At 38.2% G+C, this 21,901-nt stretch overlaps 1 protein-coding gene across 3 annotated transcripts in view; it reads right to left on the bottom strand.

The window, feature by feature from the left end:
* CHCHD3 (coiled-coil-helix-coiled-coil-helix domain containing 3) overlaps window positions 1-21,901 on the bottom strand; it is a 298,843-nt gene that overhangs the window by 41,196 nt on the left and 235,746 nt on the right. For all 3 annotated transcript variants that reach the window (XR_001116881.2, XM_003261353.4, XM_003261354.4), the window contains one exon: window positions 11,585-11,655. Coding sequence is in view for 2 of the 3 variants with exons in the window: in XM_003261353.4 (XP_003261401.1) it covers window positions 11,585-11,655 (71 nt within the window). In the remaining variant the exon portion in view is untranslated. The remainder of the gene's footprint in view (window positions 1-11,584; window positions 11,656-21,901) is intronic.

Here is a 21,901-nt window from a genome sequence, read left to right on the forward strand (position 1 = left end):
GTACCAGTGCTACTGTACAAATGTTTCATTCACAAATACTGCCTTTGAAATCCCTTTATCACAAGTAATTTTCAAACCTTATCCAAGCCTACCTACAAGGTCCTAGGTTGAAGAGGAAGAGAGTACAACAGGCAAATGTAACTTAATGCGGGAAAAAAGACTGATTCTTTAAGAAAATAAATAAATGAAATACAAGCAAAATTTATCCCTCTCTATTTCTATAGTAATAAAATATTCTGAATGAACAGCCCTGACTTTGAGACAAGGGATTAAATTCTAATAAAAAAACTATGATTATGGATAGGATTAGGAATCATACATTTAAGACTGTGATTAAATTGAAGAAGCATTTTATCTAGGACATATTAGAGTTAGAAACTGGGAATTCCCAATATTTGGGGTACGTTTTTTCTTAATTTAGGGTATTTTAGGCATAATTAACATACAGGTTGAGTATCCTTTATTTGAAATGCTTGGGAATGGGAGTGTTTTTGAATTTGGGTTCTGGAATTTGGAATATTTGCATATGCATAAAGACATATCTTGGGGATGGGACCCCGACCAAAACATGGAATCTATTTACATTTCATATATACTGTATATAGCCTGAAGGTCATTTTCTTCCTGAGGCACAGTGAACAGACTACATGTTGTGGACCTGCCTTTGACTATGACCTGTCACACGAGGTCAGGTGTGGAATTTTCAACTTGTGGCATCGTGTTGGCATGCAAAAAATTTCCAATCTTGGAGGATTTGGGGTTTTCAGATTAGGGCTGCTCAGCCTGTATATCACAATGTACCGATCTTAAGTGTTCATGTTGTATTAGAAGTTACATATCTGTATATACTTGTAAAACTATCACTCAGAATACAACAGAATATTCCCAAAATCTCAGAAATGCTGCTTGTGTCTCTTTCCAGTCAAATCTCCTCTATTCCCACAATAGGCAAATGTTGCCTATTTTTGAACTTCGTTTAAATGAACCACATAGGAAGTACTGTTTTGCGTCTGGCTTCTTCGTGTGTACCATGATGTTTGAGATCCATCCGTGCTGTTACATGTATCAGTAGTTTGCTCTTCTCTACTGCTGAATAGTGTTCTACTGTATGAATATAAAGTAGAACACTGTGCTTTTTATCCCTATATTCCAATCAGCTTTGCCATCTGTCCTGCCCCTTTCTGCAGGATACCACTGAGTTGAGTGGAATACTATCTGTTTTGTTTCTCCATTCCCTCAATGATGACCATTCGGATTGTTGCTAGTTTTTGATACTATGAATAAACCTGCTATGAACATAGGTGTACAAGTCTTTTTGTAGATGTATATTTTCATTTCTCTTGGGTAAATACCTAGGACTAGACTTGTTACATCATACAGCAAGTGTATGCTTTACATTTATAAGGAACTGCCAGCATTTTTTTTCAAAGGACTTTTGCCATTGTATACCCCCACCAGCAAAGTGAGTTCTGGTTTCTCCACAATCTTTCCAGACAATTAGTATTGTCAGTCCTCCTGATTTTCGCCATTCCTATGTTTTAAATGTACAGTTCCCTGGTATCTAATGATGTAGAAACTCCTTTCATGTGCTATTTGGCCATTCTTACATCTTCCTTTGAAGTGTCCAAGTTTTTTGCCCATTAAAAAAATTTTCCTAATGGTGTCTTAAGATGGGCAGAATTTTAAAATTTCATAAGGTCCAATCTATCAATTTTTGTATTTTGTTTGCTTATCTCTTCAGAAAAATCAGAAGAGCCAGAAATAAGAATACTTGGTAAGACGGAAACCATGAGGGGTGACTTGGTAATGATACATTCAAATGAGCAACAAGAATACAAGTTAAAATACAACGTATCCTGAAAGTTCTGGTTTCAATTTTAATATGTGGTTTTACCCCAGGCAGAGTGAATGGACAGCCAAATACATTCATAAGTTAATTATCTGACTGAAACCAGGGAAGGGCTGATAGCATCTGGGACAGGCTTACCAAATTCTGGAGTGATAAGACATAATTAATTTGATGTTATACTATGGCTGAACCTATACAATGTTCCAGAAACTATCCTGAGCTACCATTTTTATGTGTAGATAACGTCTTTGATACAATCTTTAACTGTGCACAAGTCCTAAGATTGTTAACTTTGCATATCTGACACAAGGACAGAATTTAAATTCTACCTTCTAGAAGTCTTTCTGGACATCTTATAACAGGGCAGGTCAGTCAGACAATTAACTCTAATTGGCCTTCCTACAAGCTTCACTGCTTTCTACCTGTAGCTTAGTTGCACTCAAAACACAAAATATGTTTTCTTATCTTTGAAAGCATGATTTTTAACTGGAGCCCTTAACAAGTAAATGAATTCTAGCTGGAATTGGCAAGAGGACAAACCTAGTAGTCTCAGTTAGAAATGTCTTTTCCAACTGTGAGCTGTGTAGTTAATGACTCAAGAAAGCAAGGATCAATAAACAAATTCCAAAATATCATGTACCCTAGAACTCAGAATGCTCTCATTTAAAATATTATGACACAAGGAAGGAAATAAGCTATCATTTTGACAGACTCTTCATTTATCTAACTAACAGTGTGCAATTAATATTTCATATAACCATGTAGGGTATACTAGATTCTTAATGGATCGTACTGATTAAGAAGAAAGTTCAATACTAATGTTCCTGCTGGGGAAGACAGAACGATTTGTTAGCTCACACAGAACAAATCATGAATCCAGGAGTGTATGGCCACAAACCTAAGAGCTGCCACAAGAATGGTTTGATCATTTACATGTTTACACATAAACCACTTATATGAAAGGAAAGAACAGCTCAGTGCAACGCCAACAAACCCCAACTGCCATGGCAAGAACAGAGAAGAATGCTCCAGGTCATGGACTTAAGAAGGATGCAGCCAATCTGGCTGCACCATCAGCAGCTTATTTCACCAGTTGAGATTCCTTTACACCCTATGCTGAAGTGATGAAAAAAGTTTCCAAAGTCACCCTTTCGGTCTTGTGACCATGTTCATGAGATAGCTGCAGTTTGCACTGTCTTTTTAGAGAAATTAACAATACTCTACAACACTCTCTGTTCTTGGTGTACACTCCTGCTCCTGCCCTTTTTATCCCTATATTCCCAATCAGCTTTGCCATCTGCCCTGCCCTTTTCTGCAGGACACCACTGAGCTGAGTGGAATACTGTGGCGACCAGTCATGAAGTAGAGAGAGAATGCAGATGGAAATCTCTCTTGTTAATGTTTCTTGACATTTACTTCTATTATCTTAGAAAATAGTATTTAGACCAAGTATAGAGATCTAACCCAAGGAACTAAAAAGAAATTAAATAACCAGGTAGATCTGATTTGAAGGGCTCCAATTTTAGAAAGGGGGAAAAAAAGCATTAATCACCAAAGTTTTCATTGTGTATATAACCAATTCTAAATGGGTATCGTAAGAAATACTGTCAAATATTGGCATGCTCCAAAGCCGGTCTCACTTTCCTTGGAACTAATTTGTTGCTTGGTGGGAGGTGGACAGACAAACAAACCAGGCAGATTGACAGCTTGGGAGCTGGCACTATCTTACATATCCCTGATGAGATACGGAAGGAGCTGCATCATCTACAACTTTCCTAAAATGGGAGCCAGTATCTTAGAGTTGAATAAAACAACTTATGACCATTTTTTTAGATAAGGATCAAAGACAATTTTCTCAGTTAACTTTTAAACTTTCTCAGCTTATATGCCCTACAGAAGGTGACAGTTACAATTTACATTTTACAGATGGAAGACACAAGTCAAAGACATAATAAATAACCTGCCTGAGGAATTCTGTGTTCTAAATAACCAAGTCCATGTGACAGCCAAATGTGTATTTGCCATTAGCTTCATATACAAAGTATATTCATAATACATTAACATCTTTCTTCAATTTCACAAATGAAATCCTCCTCCAGCAGCACATTTGCAAATCCAGAGGGGACATGATATACTATGGAAGTTGACGCAGGTGAGCTGATGTTTTAAAAACAAAAACCAATAAATAACTCGAAACTTCTAAAGACATCATTGTAACCAAGAGGCTAGTGCACAAAGGGTACAGGTATATCTACTTTATCTAGAATTTTTCCTCTTCAATTACTAAGTCTCTTACTGAATAATCAAGATGTTACTTGGCTCCAAGGACCGTGGGGAATAAAATGTCACCAGTGCAGCTGCTATATTTCTTGCTCACAGCCCTTCAAATTAAAAAAGGGGGAAAAAAGGCCCAATACAAATGCAGAATTTAATTAGTTAGTAAAAGCCCAAATCCTTGCCTGAAGCCCTGTTCTTCCTGTAATATCGCATTCTTTTCTTCTTGTGTAAACTTTTCATTACGAAGGAGACATCTTTATAATACAATAACTCTAGTTATAATGTAACTGCTGGTAACATAACTCCTGCATTAGAGAAGGCAGCATGTTCAAGTAATGTTGTTTTAATACAATTTGTGTTCAGCAGAAACCAAGTCAACTTGATCATTTAGAATTTGATCAATGTGAATTAGTGTCTTACTGAGATACACTATTTGATCATTTCAAAACCGATCAATGAGAATCAGAGATAAAACGTTTATCATGTACATTTGGTATATTAGATCCATTCACACAGCACTAAAGTAGGTTATAAGTAGACATCAATACGTGTTAGAGAAGTTGTTCAGGGTACCTGTCAGCTGTAGATACAAATACACGTAAAACAGCATATAATTTTAATACTTTTGATAAGGCATGTTACTCAATAAGAGAGCTGGAGTCACCAACAAATTGCAAGAACTCAACTTCAGAGAAACTAGAAAGAGAAGCACGGAACTGAATAGCTCAAACTTTTGAAATAAGTTTTAATTAAAAGTTTGAGAAGAAAGAAAAGTAACATAAATTTACCTGACTAAACTTCTAGAAGAATTTTAAGACTATTAATCAGAGTAAACTTTGTACTTTCAGTACAATTAGTTCTATTAATCTAATATTTCCACAATGAGGTTGCATTGACATTCAGGCTCATTGGCTTATGCATCTAGCAGAATTATAAATTTGCCAGTCAAAACCGTATTTAATTATTTTACAGCCAATTAAGCAGGATCTTTAAACACCGTTGCTTAAAACTGTCCATGATACACATGTGTAATTATACAGAACATAAGAAACACCTGCTGATATTATTGGCGTGTCTTCCTCGGCTTCACAAATTCATCCGTAATATAGCTATTAAAATATTACACCCAAAAAAGAAACTAAACAATATTGCCAGTGAAAGTGCAACCCCTAAAAAAGAAAAAAAAAATCAAGGACATTTTAAAGTTAAAGGGTTTTACATTGAAGAAAACCTTTAAAGACAGGGTAATATTTATAAAATCCATTTTATCTGTATGAGTTTTGCATAGTATTCCTCAGATACTCTAAAATCACCTAAACTACTTTTACAGGGTAACTAATATTTTAATACTTTATAAGGATAACCTAATCTTCTTCTGTGAGCCTAAATTTATAAGTCAGGTTTCAACAACTTCATTCACGGATAAAAGCGAATACCCCTCTAAAATCTGGCACACAAAGGAGTATTACTGGTATTCACGTCTGAGTTCATAGACTCGTACTTCTTTAGAAGTGCTTCTTCTTTCACAGAAACTGAAGCCATGTTAAAAAGTTGTACCTCTAATGAAATCATTCCAAAAATATTTTCAATAGATCTATGTCACTTTCCATGCATATTTTTTCTTTCTTTTATGGAAAATAGAAACTCGCCACTTCATTATGTAAAGGACAGAATGGGAATGAAATATCAACTGTCTGTAAAATGCTTTTCATTTGTTTACTATCACATTGTCTTTACAATGCCTATATTGCCTTTAAAATATTTAACATGTCTTTGGTATTTGCTTTTCTATTCTAAAAACAATTCACACGCAAAAACACTCTGGTAACATCTTCTTTCTATAGGTGTGGCATATCAGCTCCAATGTAGCCACAGAGATCTGATTCTGACATTGACCAAGAAACAGGAGGCCGGCAGCACTCCAGGTACATTGTTGTGAGGCTTCTCTTACATGCTATTCTATCATGAGTGCTTTATGTGTTGGTCATCCTGGCTAGAGTATGAGCTCCATAAGGGTAAGAACTCCTTCTAATGTGCTAGAGGTTTAGCAGCATCTAGAATTTGTTTAAAAACAAATACTGAGATTTCTCCGATGGCACATAATTTCATAACTTTTGGTATCATAATCAAATGCAGTATTTATCACTTTGTGCTAGGTCTGTGTTAAGAACTACACATGTAACATTATTAAAATAATACTTTGTTTAATTAATTACCTATGAGGTACAGCATAAGGATTAATATAAAATATAATTTGCATTAGGATGAGTTGTAACATTACTAGCACCATATAATAGAAACTAGCACCCTAAGTTGTTATAAAATGCGACATGAAGTGTTGACAATTACTGTTTTAGTTGGATTGAGAAAAGAGAAGGTATTCCTTTTGAATTAAGGTTACATGTAAGAAGAATGCTGGATTTGCTCCGTGATTTAGGTTTTAGAGCTAAAATTTTAAATCTATTGTGGGAAAATAGTCCAAATTATCTTCGAATCCTTAGTTCCCACTGAAATCATGGTAAGTAATATTTTTAATAACTTGATACGCACTGGGAATGTAATCACCCCAAAAGAGGAGAACTAACTTTGATTTTTTAAAAAGATCATCATTTAAAAAGTCTGTCTTCCTTTTGTTTTTCTCCGATGAACTCTGAGTTCCACACTAGTAATAAGATCCTGGCCTGTTTTCTTAGTTGTATATTCAGGCTTGGCTTGTCACACAGGGGCTCTATGAATGAATGATGTGTGGATAAAGTAGGAGACAACAGTCCATTAATTCTCAAAGTATTTTACTGCCGAAACTATAAATTGAGGGGCTGAAGTATGAGTTAATATTTTAAGCATCCCTAAAATAATTCGATTAGCTATCCCGGTAGGTTGCATCAATGTGCTGGTGGTTAGTTATGGGCAGCTTCAAATGCTCTTAGCTTTCTTTCTCTTTACAGTGATTTGTATGACCTCTGATCAGGTATATAATACTGCCCTTGACACTGAACTTTAAAAAGCTTCTATCTCCTGTAACCAAGATGCACAAAAATGAATCCTACTTTCATCAGATACAATTAACTAAATTATCCTCAAAGTCCTTCAGAACTTGTTGCCTAAGAGAAACTGTTGAGTTCAGGTTGAGGTTCAAGATAGAGCTCCTCAAGGTGATGCTTACAAGTGCTAAGCTGGTCATACAGATAGGAGCCAGTGAAAATAATCTGACCAGGCGAAAAACCCCTGTCATGCAATGCAAATATTATATATTGTCTTACAAAAGTCCTGATTATCTGAGATGGCCAAATTTCTAAAAAGAAATATCAGTCTACTAAGTAATCTCTGTGCCTTCAAAGATGGTAAGCATCTCCTATACCCAATACACTATCACTTCCTAGGTGTGAAGCTAATGAACTCACTGCAAATCAAAACACAACATTCTAGGAAGCTCAGTCTAGCAGGAAGTAGCTGGGAGAAAAAACAATATAATGAAAGCCACTCTCTAAAAAACTAGCTATTCGAATTTCTTCACAGTGTGTTAAAACCTAGGTTTTGGGTGCACTGGAGTTAGTCAAAACGCAAAAATCCAAGGGCAAAGTCCCCAAGATTCCTCTCACTTCTGACACATCAATAGCAAGTTTGCGGGGCGGGGGAGGGGGGGTCCAAACCACCCAAAATTCAATGGTTCAATAATTCACTGAAAGAACTCAGAACTCACTGTAAGCTGTTAAACTCAGTTATGGTTTACTATAGGGCAATGATACAGAAAATCAGCCAAAGGAAGAGATGCATAGGACCGAGCCTGGGGGTTTCCAAATGCAAAGCTTCCAATGTCCTTAGGACCTGCTGCCCTCCTGGTATCAATGTGTGACAGTGCCCATGGAGTCCTGTCAACCAGGAAAGCTCACCTGAGTAGCACTGTTCAGAGTTTTATTGGAGCCTCATTAAACTGCTTGACTGATGGTCCACATGATAAACTCACCTCCCCAGAGGCTGAGCTGATACCACATGGTCCAAGGGGCCCAGCAAGAATAGCCATTTCTTTTTTTGCTCTCATTTATTTATTTATTTATTTAGAGACAGGGTCTCACTCTTGCCCAGGCTGGAAGGCAGTGGTGCTATCTCGGCTCACTGCAACCTTTGCCTCCTAGGCTCAGGTGATCCTCCCACCTGAGCCTCTCTCCCGAGTAGCTGGGACTACAGGCATGCGCCACCACACCTGGTTAATTTTTGTATTTTTTTTTGTAAAGACAGGGATTCACCATGTTGGACAGGCTGGTCTCAAAATCCTGGGCTCGAGCAATCTGCCCGCCTTGGCCTCCCTAAGTGCTGGGATTACAGGCATGAGCCACCACGCCTGGCTGAGAATAACAATTTCTATCACTTAGGAAATTCCAAGGATTTAGAATTTCTCAGGAGCTTGGTCCAAAATCCAGACCTCTCTTTGGCCAAGGCCAATTCCTTACTACACAGTTTGGCCATATTATTAATTATTCTTGAATAATATTTAATAGGTAAGACAGAATGATGCTGTTGAGGTTCTGTTTAAAACAAAGCCTAACTTACAGGGCCCTGCTGACTTGCAGGGGGTCAGCCATCACGATGTCAACGTCGTGCTTCCCGTGGCCTCTTGCACTCCAAGCCTAGTTCAGGCTGAATGACATGGCAGCTGGGCAGAGATTCAGGACAGAGATTTTTCCATCTAAAATCCAGACCTATCTTTCTCTATGAAATCCACTCTCCACTGATTTTCCGACCTGCTAACCTCATAATTCTGGTTCTTTTGTCCCTTTTATCTAAATGTTAGGGGATGAATTGTGTGCCCTGAAAATCCTAAGCCCACTGCTCCGTACCTCAGAATGTGACTGTATTTGGGGTGAGGGGTCTTTGAGGAGGTAATTAAATTGTAGTGAGGTCACAAGGGAGGGTTTTAGTCTAATATGACTGGTATTCCTGTAAGAAACGCAGATTAGCATGTAGACACAAGAGGAAAGACTGTCAAGACACAGGGAGCAGATGGCCATCTATAAGCCAAGGAGAGAGGCCTAGAAGCAACCAGCCCTGGCGTCACCTTGACCTCAGACTTCTAGCCTCCAGAACTGTGAGAAAATACCTGTTATTTAAGCCACCCGGTCTGTGGTACTTTGCAGTTCTGGCAAACTAATACACCAACCAATCACTAATTCATGTGTCTAATTTTTTTTTTTTTTTTTTTTTTGAGACAGTCTTGCTCTGTTGCCCAGGCTAAAGTGCAATGGCATGATCTCAGCTCACTGCAACCTTTGCCTCCCGGATTCAAGCGATTCTCCTGCCTTAGCCTTAGCTACCTCAGTAGCTGGGATTACAGGCATGCACCACCCATGCCCAGCTAATTTTTGTATTTTTAGTAGAGATGGAGTTTTGCCACATTGTCCAGGCTGATCTTGAACTCCTGGCCTCAAGTGATCTGCCTGCCTCGGTCTCCCAAAGTGCTGGGATTACAGGCGTCAGCCATCACGCCTGGCGCCATGTCTAAACTTTCAACAACTTTTTTTTTCTCTTGCACTTGTAGAGACTTCTCATCTGATTTTTTTTTCTTTTTCTAAGACATAGTCTTGCTCTGTGACTGGAGTGCAATGGCACAATCATAGCTCACTGCAGTCCTGGGTTCACGCAGTCCACCACTTCAGCCTCTCCAATAGCTGGGACCACAAGTATATGCCCCTACAACTGGCTAATTTTTAAGTTTTTCTTTTGTAGATACAGGGTCTGACTATGTTGACCAGGCTGGTTTTGAACTTCAGGCCTCAAGCGAGCCTCCTGCCTCAGCCTCCCAAAATGCTGGGATTACAGGTGTGAACCATCGCGCCTGACCTTATCTCATTCTTCGAGTTCTTATTTTTCATGTCTCCAACTAAACCTCACAGCCACTGTCAGGTTACTTTTCCTTCAGGAGCCCAGAAATCAGAGCACTCCTCTGGTCAAACATCTTCCCATGACTCATTGCTCAATGAAGACCAAACTTCACAGCCCAGCAGCTAATGACCCACTGACCTTTCCAGTTTTATCTTGCACTAGTCTTTCTGACTCAAGCCACTGCTTTGTCATCCACCAACTACAGAGCACAGTTTTTCTTCTGAGTATCTTTCCCATCCACCTACTCAATACTCTTCTTAAAGGCTGAACTAAAAAATCACCTTCTTTATGAAAACTTCACAGATCACTCTAGTCAAAATTGATCTCTAATGTATCCTAAATTTAGTTGTTTTTATAGCTATTGTCTTAGAATAAAGAAATACTCAGGGAGCCAACTCGAAGGTTCTCATGGGATAGAGACAAAAAAAGATTTACCACCTAAAAAAAAGTCACTATATCATTAGGGAGAAAAATAAACACCTAACTTAAAATAATATATGTAGAGTAACTTAAAAAATCTATAACCAGCTCTATTAATATGTCTAAATTCTTAAGATCTCACATTAATCTCTAATAGTGAGACTTGTGGCCCATCCTTGGAAGGTCTCTCTCTGCTGCCTCTAAAGAGATAATTCACTACAGAAGGCTGAAGGGCTTTGGCTCTTTAAATAAACCTCAAACTACCTTTAATTTTTAAAAAATTTTATTTTAATCCACATTACAATAACACTAATATCCATTACCACACAAATTGTACTGTAGCAGAAAGTAGTAATTCCACCTTAGGGTTTAATCATTTTATCAAATGCTTGTAAACATGTGCAAGGAAGGAGGTCAGAGCCCGATGCAATCTTTCAACTAAAGCTGTCACAACAACTTTTTTTGCTTCACTAATTTGCGCATGTGCTACTAGTAGAGGTTACACATTAGGACTATTTATATACTCAGAAAAATTCTGAATGATGTCTTCTTACCTAATGTGAGAACTGGCAGCAAAGGGAAAGTACAAGGCTATGGGTCACGGACACTTTGATCCATCAATTACAGAACATTCATTTAAACACTCCAAGGATTAAGAGAGGTAGCAATTTAACATCACCTTCATAATCAAGGGCCAGGTAAAGTCTATGATTTAAAGGCTTTCAAGGTACATGTGAAGAAATGAAAACAGCCCAACCATAAGAAAGGCAGATACCCAAATTTGCACATGCCCATCATTTTATTATACAAAAGTGAATGGTTTCTATGTTTCCCTTAATAGAGTAGCAATTTAGCATGACCTTCATAATCAAGGGCATTCTATTTTATATATTATTACGAATGATAATTCTATTACCATTGCTTTCAATTTCCCCCAGTTCATAAAATACATTGATTTGTAACAGGCTTTCATCAAATGCCTTTTTCTTGGCATCTGAATTCCAGTATAGCAGATAACATGGCCCCATCTCAACCACCCCAAAACTCTTCCAAGTATTCTAGAGTGCTATATAACAAACTATGTTCTGTGCAAAAAGCACTGCAAGTGTGCTTTCATCTTGTTAAGAATAGTAAATAATTATAATACTATTAAAAACTTACTTGAACTTTGCTTCCACCTCTTCAGCAGCTTTCTGATACTGTTCAGTGGTGACTCTGTAGAACTCTGAGCTCTGTGGACAAAGATTGATAGCAAAGGTTTCACTATCCAAGATGACAAAACGTGTGGAAGATTTACAACTTCAAAAAACACATAAAACCTTGTTTCAGCCACTCAAGCAGTAGAAGGCTTTCTTGTATAGGTGGCATGGATACTTACAAAACACATGTAAAGCTACTCGTTTAAATAACAGTACAGTTGTTGGTATGCGGATTGTAATTACAGAGTAAACGTTCACAGTTACAATTCCTTATCATTTGATCCTTTGGAGAAAATTCCTAACATTTTGGAAAGATTCTTTAGATTGCCATTATTTGGAATCTACTCTTGTAAGATCAAAGGATGCCTGAGATCAAAAACTGAAATTCACACATATTCATATTTGTCTATTATTCCATTGGTGTTCCTACTTGGATATTAAAGATCATTTCTTTCTACACAATATTTTTGTCATCAAGATGGTATGGCTCATGCCTGTAATCCCAGCACTTTGGGAGGCCAAGGTGGGCGGATCACCTGAGGTCAGGAGTTCAAGACCAGCCTGACCATATATGGAGAAACCACGTCTCTACTTAAAAAAAAAAAAAAAAAAAAAAAAATTAGCTGGGCGTGGTGGTGCATGCCTGTAATCCCAGCTAATCAGGAGGCTGAGGCAGGAGAATCACTTGAACCCAGGAGGTAGAGGTTGCGGTGAGCGGAGATGGAGCCATTGCACTCCAGTCTGGGCAACAAGAGCAAAACTCCATCTCAAAAAAAAAAAAAAAAAAAAAGTTTTCTTTATGGAGCTTAAGTTGTTCTATCATTTCCACATGACCACAAGAACAGCAACATTTATAACTAATCAGTAGGAACAAGGGGGCAGATTTAGATAATTTTAATAACAAAAAATGTTTCCACTATGAACATGAATGGACACATAAACAACATAAACCAAGATGCAGTGGCAAAGTAATGCCTTTCCTGGGGCAGCAAAATTTATCCATTCTGACTAGCTACACTGAAACTGGTCTTATTGCAGGAGATGGCCTAAATGACCCCATGAGCCCTGAGACTCAATGAAATATCCTGCAAAATGCACTGCATTAAGAAAAACAACAACAACAAAACACCACCACAATATGGTAGTCTATTGTGTACCTTTCATTCTCTAATCACTCAGGTTTCAAATGCATGGCCTGGGATCATTTATTTTTTAATAAATCATTGTTGGTTGGTGAAAAAATGAAAGTGAAATCCTCTTCACACCAGTGACCCCTTTGCATTTAACAATCTAGGTTGTCCAATGACAGTCACATCCAGGATTCTTGGATGTAGATAAAATCAATAGGTATGTGATTAGACAGCAGACTCAGGGTGGCTAGAGCCATGGACAGGTCACCATTTGAGATGATGAATGGCTTTCTATCAACCTATAGTCCCCTACGATGCTAATATTTACTATAATCTTATTTGGGCTACGATTTATCTTTCTTGCACCTGATCAATAAAGATGAACAGAACAGTTGTAAGGATCGATTGTAATTTTTTATCATTTTCAAGCACAAAGGTGCATTTCTGACATGAAGACAATATTCTACGTATACTGCTGCTGCATTTTATAAAATTGCAATTTGAGTGATCAACTGCACTTGTCTATATGCCGAGAGGTTTTAATTCCTCTGTAGATCTCAAGCTATCAAAAAACCATTTGTCATCTCAGATACTTAAGGTTATGTCACACCTTCCTATCTGTTTCACTTATAAGATTTTCTTCCCTTTAAAATACACACCAGTCACAACATGCTCTTTTGCAATGTTTGGTGTAATCTTTCCTTTGAACCCTTCTGACACAGAATGTAGCAAAAAGACAGTTACTAATCACTAACAATACTTACTCTCACTAAAGATGAGAAACTCCCAAATTACTCTAATGAACTGCTGAGTGGGTATTATGTTACCGAACTATCTATTAAAATGCTGGCTAAGCAATAACACCTTAATTAATACTTTTGCTTAGTTTAAGCACTGGAACTGTAATATCTGGACAGAGACAGGACTAAGTTGAAAGATCTGGTTTCTGGTTCTGTTCTGTGACCTCGAGCAGGTCTTTAATCTCCCCCAGCTTCCCTTCCAGTGTTCCTAACCCGTCGAGTATGGATGATAATATTATCCCTGCTTATTTTTGCCAAAGCTGTTGAAGAAATCAAATAAGATAGGCAAGAGGGCTGTGAAATCTGTTAAATGTTTTCAGAGTAACATCAACATCTCAACAAAATAATTTTGGAGGAAAATAATTAGGGTAATTCCATTCTAGGTATAGATTCTAAATGGTAAGAGGCAAATATTACTCGTTTTATTAAGAATGTGCACAAAAGCAAGAGTTTGCCATAATACAAATTAGTCAGTTCCTCTCTGCTTTGCCATGCCAAATGCAGTAAAATTATTAATAATTTTGTCAACTTTCCTATAGGATGTTAAAACACACACACACACAATCACACACACACAAAACCCAGTACCTGTGTTGCTTGAAAACTTAGCACATAATTCTCAAATTAAAGCTTTAGGCTTTATGTATGCTCCATACTTCCACCTCAGCAACCAGTTTCCCATATTGCATAAATCTTTCCAATAAAGAAAAGTCCCCAGGGGGTAACATCATGTAACAATCAAGGGAATAAATGCAAGTATTCTCAAGATCTATGTGTAGACAGTGTTTAATTCATTATTTAAATATTCACTTATTCGTGAAAGAAAACTAAATTCTTACTGTCCTAATAACATCCATCTTTGGGAATCAGACGCTCAAGAAGCTTTCCATCTGACATGGCAGGAAACAACAATTATTATCATGGAAAGTCACAAATGCTGAGTTAAAAGTCATAGATAAGTGTTACTGGAGTTCAGAAAGAGTAGAGATCTCCTTTGGCCTCAGAAAACACTTTTACAAATGAACAGAACTCATTCAAAAAAACAAAACAAAACAAAAACCAACCCAACAAAAAACACTCATTCTGTTTTCCAGTGACAGAATGGATAAATACTGGGTATTCATACAGTGAAAATCTACAAAGTAAAGGAGTGAATTAGACAAACATGCAGAGCAAAAAAGTGGTATATCTGATCGGTAGGATGCACCTTATGCCAAGACTGGAAAAGTGAAAAATAATGAACAAGAATAGTAAACACCAAGGTCCACTGATGATCTCCGAGTGGTAGCAGTCATGTGGTGTGGTGGAAGTACACAAAAGGAGCAGGATGCCACAAAGTATGGGAACACGGGCTTTGCTGGGTTGCTATATTTTTAAAAACGAGGTGTGGACATGCAGCTAGTCGTTACATTGGCTTAAAATATTTTATAGGCCGGGCACGGTGGCTCATGCCTGTAATCCCAGCACTTTGGGAGTCTGAGGCGGGCGTATCACAAGGTCAGGAGTTCGAGACCAGCCTGGCCAACATGGTGAAACCCGATCTCTACTAAAAATACAAAAAATTAGCTGGGCATGGTGGCTCATGCCTGTAATCCCAGCTATTCAGGAGGCTGAGGCAGGAGAATCACTTGAACCCAGGAGGTGGAGGTTGCAGTGAGCCGAGATCGCGCCATTGCATTCCAGCCTGGGCAACAGAGCAAGACTCCGTCTCAAGAAAAAAAAAATTAAATATTTTATAATAGAGACAAAAATTGTATTACTCCCACCTCCCTCCAAAGGGGTTAACAATACAAGATTTTGTTTGGCAAGAATATAAAAGTGTATTGGGCAGGGCGGGCAAATCCTGAAGAGGTTGGCTAAGTGGGGATTTTATATATTCTTGAATACTAACTGTTGCAGTGTATACACAATACTAAGCAAATATACTCTCTTCATTTTCATTGTGAAAAAATTTTAAAGTTACAGAAAATAGGCAAAAGATTCCCATCTATCCTTCACCTAGGTTTCCCTTATGTCCACATCTTAGATAATTATAATACAATTATCAAAGGTAATGATTTAACAATGTTACAATAGTAGTAACTGAACTACAGACTTAATTCGGCTATTTCCAGTTTTCCCACTAATGTTCCTTTTCTGTTTCAGGACTTAATCTTGGATCCTATGTAATTGCCATGGCTCCTTAGTCCCCTCTCATCTGTAACAGTTCCTCAGTTTTCCTTCTCTGTTATGACCTTGACGCTTCTGAAGAATACTGGTCAGATATTTTGTAGAGTCACTCGTGATTTGGGCTCACCTAGGCGTTTTCTCATGGTTAAGAGTTTACGCACTACTGGGAAGAATTCTACAGAAGCAATATGCCCTTCTCCTGCCTGATTTCAGGGGCTACCTTATGGCAACAGATCTTTTTATTGATGTTGACCTTGATTACCTGATTAGTGTCTGTGGGGATTCTCCAAAACAAAGCTACCATTTTTCCTTTCTGTAATTGAGATCTTGCAGGAGACACTTTGAGACTATGCAAACATCCTGTTTCTTCTCAAAGTTTTGTCCATCACCTTTTGGTATCCACTGGTGAGTCCTGTCTGCAGCAATGATTACCGTAGTGTTCTGATGGTACGTCGATTTCTTTCGTTTTTGTTTTTTAAGATGGAATCTCACTCTTTTGCCCAGGTTGGAGTCCAGTGGCACAATCTCGGCTCACTGCAACCTCCGCCTCCCAGGGTCAAGTGATTCTCCTGCCTCAGCCTCCCGAGTAGCTAGGATCACAGGGGCACGTCCACCACACCCAGCTAATTTTTTATTGTGAGCCCTTGGTTCAAGGTCTATGGACCACTTGCTTCAGAGTCACTTACGGAGCTTATTAAACAGTAGAGTCTTGGGCCACATCCTGAATCTCTGGGGATGGGGCCAGGAAGCTGCATTTTTTACAAGCAGCTTGGGTGATTCTGAATACACACACTAAATTTGTAAACTACGGGGTTTCTAGAACAATGCGAGAATAATATAGTATTTAGCTTGCCATTCAAAGTGAAAAAAATCAGTGTTTTTGAAGAATGATGGCAAATAACCACTTTTCATAATTAAATATAGCTATAATCTTTATAAAGGTACTCCAAATTAGTGATTCTGCCAATGTTGTTGGCAGATCACTGGTGGACCCCAAACTGCTCCAAGAACTCTGTCTTCACACATTGCCTAGCAACACCACAATGTTCCTACCCTGAATGGGTACTGAGAGGTAGGAGCACAACCATTTTCAGAAAGGTTGCTTTTGTTATCTCTGTTGTCTTGAGATGGTAATAGGTTGCACATGCTGCTATCTTGTTTATTAATTATAGATGACTGTTACTTTAATGTCATCTGTTTTCTTTGGTTAACCCTACAGTTTGTAGTAGGAGATATACCAATTTGTCTGATCATTTACTAATAGCTGAATTGTAAGACTTGTATGATCTGTGCTTAAATAAGGAACAACCACATTCCTATTTCCAAAGAAGATGTGTACATTCCCTCCCAAATTTGTTAAGAGTAATTACTCATAGTATATGGAATGGGGAAGAAATCCTGTTAAGATGACCTTAAAAAAAGATAACTAAAAAGAACAAGCAGGCTGGGCGAAGTGGCTCACACCTGTAATCCCAACACCTTGGGAAGCTAAGGCAGGTGGATCACTTGAGACCAGGAATTCAAGACCAGCCTGGATAACATGGTGAAACCTCATCTCTACTAAAAATACAAATTAGCCAGCTGTGGGGGCGGGTACCTGTAGTCCCGGCTACTCGGCTGGCTGAGGTATGAGAATCGCTTGAACCCAGGAGTCAGAGGTTGCAGTGAGCCAAGATTGTGCCACTGCACTCCAGCCTTGGCAACAGAGCAAGATCTGTCTCAAAAAAAACAAATGTGGAGAAAGAAAGACGTCCATGATCTTACAAGGTGGTCTAAGGTGGTCTTCTAATGAATAATAATTTTTTTGTGTGTAACAACATATCACTATACAGCCTAAAATAAAAACTATCTTCATTCATATTCACTCTGCGTATTGTCCTGCCCCATAAACAGCAGAAAAAATACTTGACATGATTTGTCCAATGGTACGGTTAAAATAAATTTGTGGCAGGTAAATGTGATTTAATTCAAATATCAAAGGTGTGATTTAATAATTTCTTTCTTTAAAACAGAAAGTCTTATTGTTTGATATAAGCATAAAACATGTTTTCCATCAAGACTCTTTGAGAAGGTAGATCTCATAAATTTAAAGTAGAATGACAGTACCTCTTGGATGTGTTAGCACTATCAACCATCTGATAAAGACTTGCACATCCTTGTAAAGATAAGCCAAGTAAGCTCCTACGAGGTAAACTATATCTAAAACAACAATATAATTCTCTATATTTGGAAGATATTTCTGTCACCTATTTTAATAGACAAGGCATCATTGGAAACAATAGGTATTTTGATTTTCTGTATTAAAACACATTCCAATCTAAGGCACCATGGATCAATTACTGAAAACATGGGCAACGAACTGTGTGGGGAGACTGAATGCTCCATTGTACATACTTTTTAATACGTTTCCTGTAAAACCTATTCATATGTCATCCACAGAACTCTGCACTTAGGTGGGCGATTCTTAGCAGTACAGCATGGTGGTTAAGAACATGGACTTTGGAGCCAGATGGCCAAATCATGGCCCTACCCTTGTGAAACTGAGTAAGTTACTTAACCTTAACAGTTACTTTTCCTCTGTAAAACAGGAATAGTGTAATAATGATTACCTAACAGGATTCTCTGGAGATTCAATAAGGTAATATATGTAAAACTCTTTGTAGCACCAGGGACTTAGGAATGCGACCTATTATTAAAAATTATTTGAACAGGGGGAAAAAACTGCATAGTGTGGGGTGGGGTGGTTTTTTAAAAAAGCCATTTTAATAAAAATTTAAATCTTTAAAACAAAAGCCTATTCTTCCATTAACCAGACATTGGTGAATGTTGCTCACACTGCTTACCTGTTCTGTTTTTCTGTTCCTCAAGATAGATGGGAAATATGAAGACAATAGTGGACCAGTGTCAGAAGCGTTAATAGCTATGGAATTAACTAACCACCCCATATAAAAAATCAAACCAATAACATTTGACCTTATCACTAATGAAATCCAATTAACCACATTAAACAGCCAAAGTACTTTAATGCCAAGACTTCCCAAGGCCTTGCTTTTTACTCTACATGTGAATCTCTAAGATGAGAACTACTGTTCATGATTCTCAAACTGATTGCTCATGGAGCATCTTGAGGGAAGAGAATCTCCTAAAATGATCCATGAGAAGCGCCAAATTAAAGAAAAGTCCAACCACATGTCAATCCTGTACTTTCTGGCATGCAACTTTTCTTTTCTCAAAGCAGCATTTTCTTATGGGTTATTTTTTAAACTGATGTTCAAAAGGTAATTGGCAATATTGAAAAATGATTCCAAAACTGATGAAGATTGATGGTATCACCTTTTATTCAGTACTAATAAAGAAGGGCATGCAATTATCTTGAATTTTAAAAATCTGAGATGAAATCCTTTAAGAAAATTATTGCTATACCCTCCCCTGTTCTCTCAGAACCCAGTGGTAGATGGCAAAAATGGCCACCATGCTTTACTCTTTTCTATATCCGTGCCCCCAGCAACATGACCTCACAGCTTCTCTCATGATGGGAGTATGGAGTTTACTTCCCCATCCCTTCAGTCTGGGCTGTGTTTGTGTCTTGCTGTGGGCACCAGAATATGACAAGAGTGATGGTATGCCAGTTTCAAACCTGGGCCCCTCTCTTGCAACCCTGCACAGGGCCATGTCAATCACCCCAGGCTAGCCTGCAAGCGGGAGAGAGACTACAAGCTATCTATGGTGAGGACAGCCTAGAGCAGCCAAACCTCAACCAACTCAGCAGGAGTGAGCCCAGCTGGTAACAGTCCAAACTGGTAACCTGCAGAATCAGGATGTGAATAAAATGGTAGCTGTTTTAAGCCACTAAGTTTGTCGTAGTTCATTATACAGTAAAAGCTAACTGATTATGCTCCTTCTCTGTGTTCTTACAAAGAAGAGACTTTTATAACTTACCACACTGTACCAACAACATGTATTTCTGTGTGGTCCCCACCTAGTCCATAAGCTCCCTAGGAGTAGGTATCTTGTCCTATTCATCATTATACCTAGAGCACTCAGCAAACTACATGACACACAAACTCACAGAAATGTTAGTGACACCTGCAATTCTAAACAGCACTTCAACTGTTGCTCATATTTAAAACAGGATGGGATAGAGACAAGTCTAAAGTAAATGAAATAATGTTATAATGAGGATGAAAAGAAATACTACCCTTATTATATCTACTACAAATTGACAAACACTTCAGCCTGCAATGCTACCACAAAAAGGAAATGTATATCACTTAAGATGTGTTCAACTACAATAATAGTACAGTAACAGCTGAAGCTCAAAACAGTAGCTTAAACAAGTAAGGGGTTTATTTTTCTTGTGTAATAAGAAATCTGGATGGGAAACTCAGGGCTGATATAACTATGCAAGTGTATCAACAAATAACTAGGCCCCCTGTTCTGTCTTCCCTTATAGCCACCCTGAGCAGTTGACTTCTGTCTTCACGGTTCAAGGTAGCTACTGCACCTGCAGTTATTATGCCCATGTCCTCAGGGTGGAGGAAGGGGGAGGTCCAGAGATTTGTACTTCCACCCCTTCCGCTACAATTATATCATGCAAAGGAGGCTGGGAATCCCAGCTACAAAGGAGGCTAGGAAATTGATTATTTTTGTTTTCTCACTTCTAGGGTAAAGAAGAAGGAAGAAAGAATTTGGAATGGGTGTTTACTGAGTGTTATTTATTGTACCTGCCACAGAGAGCTGAGGTGACAGCACAAAATCAAGTACAAAACAAAGTGGTTGATTTTAGTTGCAAGTATTCCAATATTTCTTTCCAATCTCCCTTAAACTAATTTGGGGTATGGGGGGGATTTACCCATCTGGTATCTTCATCCCCAAGAACAAAGTTTCTAGACCGTAAGGAAGGAAACGAGAATCAACAAGAGTGGGCATCATTCCCGAGTCTCTCTGGGCTGGCCGTGGCCCAGGATTTTGAATGTGCGATACACTGCCATTTTCCATTTTCAGAAAGTCTCACTTTTAAAAGTGTATATTAAAATGCACATGCACAGATATACATTATTGCTCGATTTGAAAACTATCTGTTTTCAAGTTCTAAATTTGATCAAAAGAAAACATGCACATACATACACAGTATTCGTGCAATATTTGCTCAGATTCTGAATCGTTTTATTATAACTAGTATGATCATACCCGTCGCATGTACAAAAAGAACAAATCAAAGAGGTCATAAGAAAAATGTAACTGGCTCTTGTCAGTTCTTTTATAGAATGCTTCATATGGAGATTAGGGCATGACTATGTAACACATGAGGGCTGAGGTACAATTTAAATTCTGGTGGCCTGACACTATCTCCCGGAAAAGAACAACAAGACGATTGCCTGTCCATTCAAGGATGGTGGCAACTCCACAGATCCTCAGCACCAAGAGAATGGTGGCAGGAACAAGTCTGGTCCTGTACCTTCGAGGTACAATACCACACTGGCTAAAGGTGAGACTGTCCTGTGTCTAAACTGGTCTATAGTTACTGCTGACAACTGCAGGCCTCTTTTTCCTCCTACAACACATGCAAACACAAGTGTCACTCTAAGTGGCAGCCAATTCCAACAAAGAGGTCCAGGGTGCCACAAACACCAGTGTCAAATAACAGCAGTTCCCATTGTTGAGTAGCCAGATTCAAAAGTCTTAATTATACTTTTTGTTATAATCCTCACCCAGGAACTATGATATATAATCAGCTAGATGTAGGCAAGTATGTTTTCCCAAAGGTGAGAGTTAAGCACTTGCGGACCCAATTTAATGCTGCATTAATTGCTGCGCAGCTACAATTCCAGGCACAGAAGCTCTGAAACAGTTATTTATTCAGTGGCATCAGGTGTTCAGAAGGAGTTCATGACTTGTCAACCATTCTGTCTTTTTACAGAATTACACAGAATCAAGAGATTGACTTTGCAATGAACTACATTTTTTATCAGAACTTTAAAAGCTATGGTTTTTAAAATCAGTAATAGTACAAATTTAGTTTATCTAGAAGTTTTAATATTTCTTCTATCAGAAAGCCTAATGACTGGTTTGAATTTTGCCTTTCTTGTGTCTATACTCTGAAGTCTGTTATAGGTTGGCAGAAAAGCAGAAGGAATTTGAAATTCTTGGTAAGAAAAGCAGCCCTCCAATGGAGTAGCT

This window comes from Nomascus leucogenys, chromosome 13, assembly GCF_006542625.1.
Source record: "Nomascus leucogenys isolate Asia chromosome 13, Asia_NLE_v1, whole genome shotgun sequence".
Classification (NCBI taxonomy): domain Eukaryota; kingdom Metazoa; phylum Chordata; class Mammalia; order Primates; family Hylobatidae; genus Nomascus; species Nomascus leucogenys.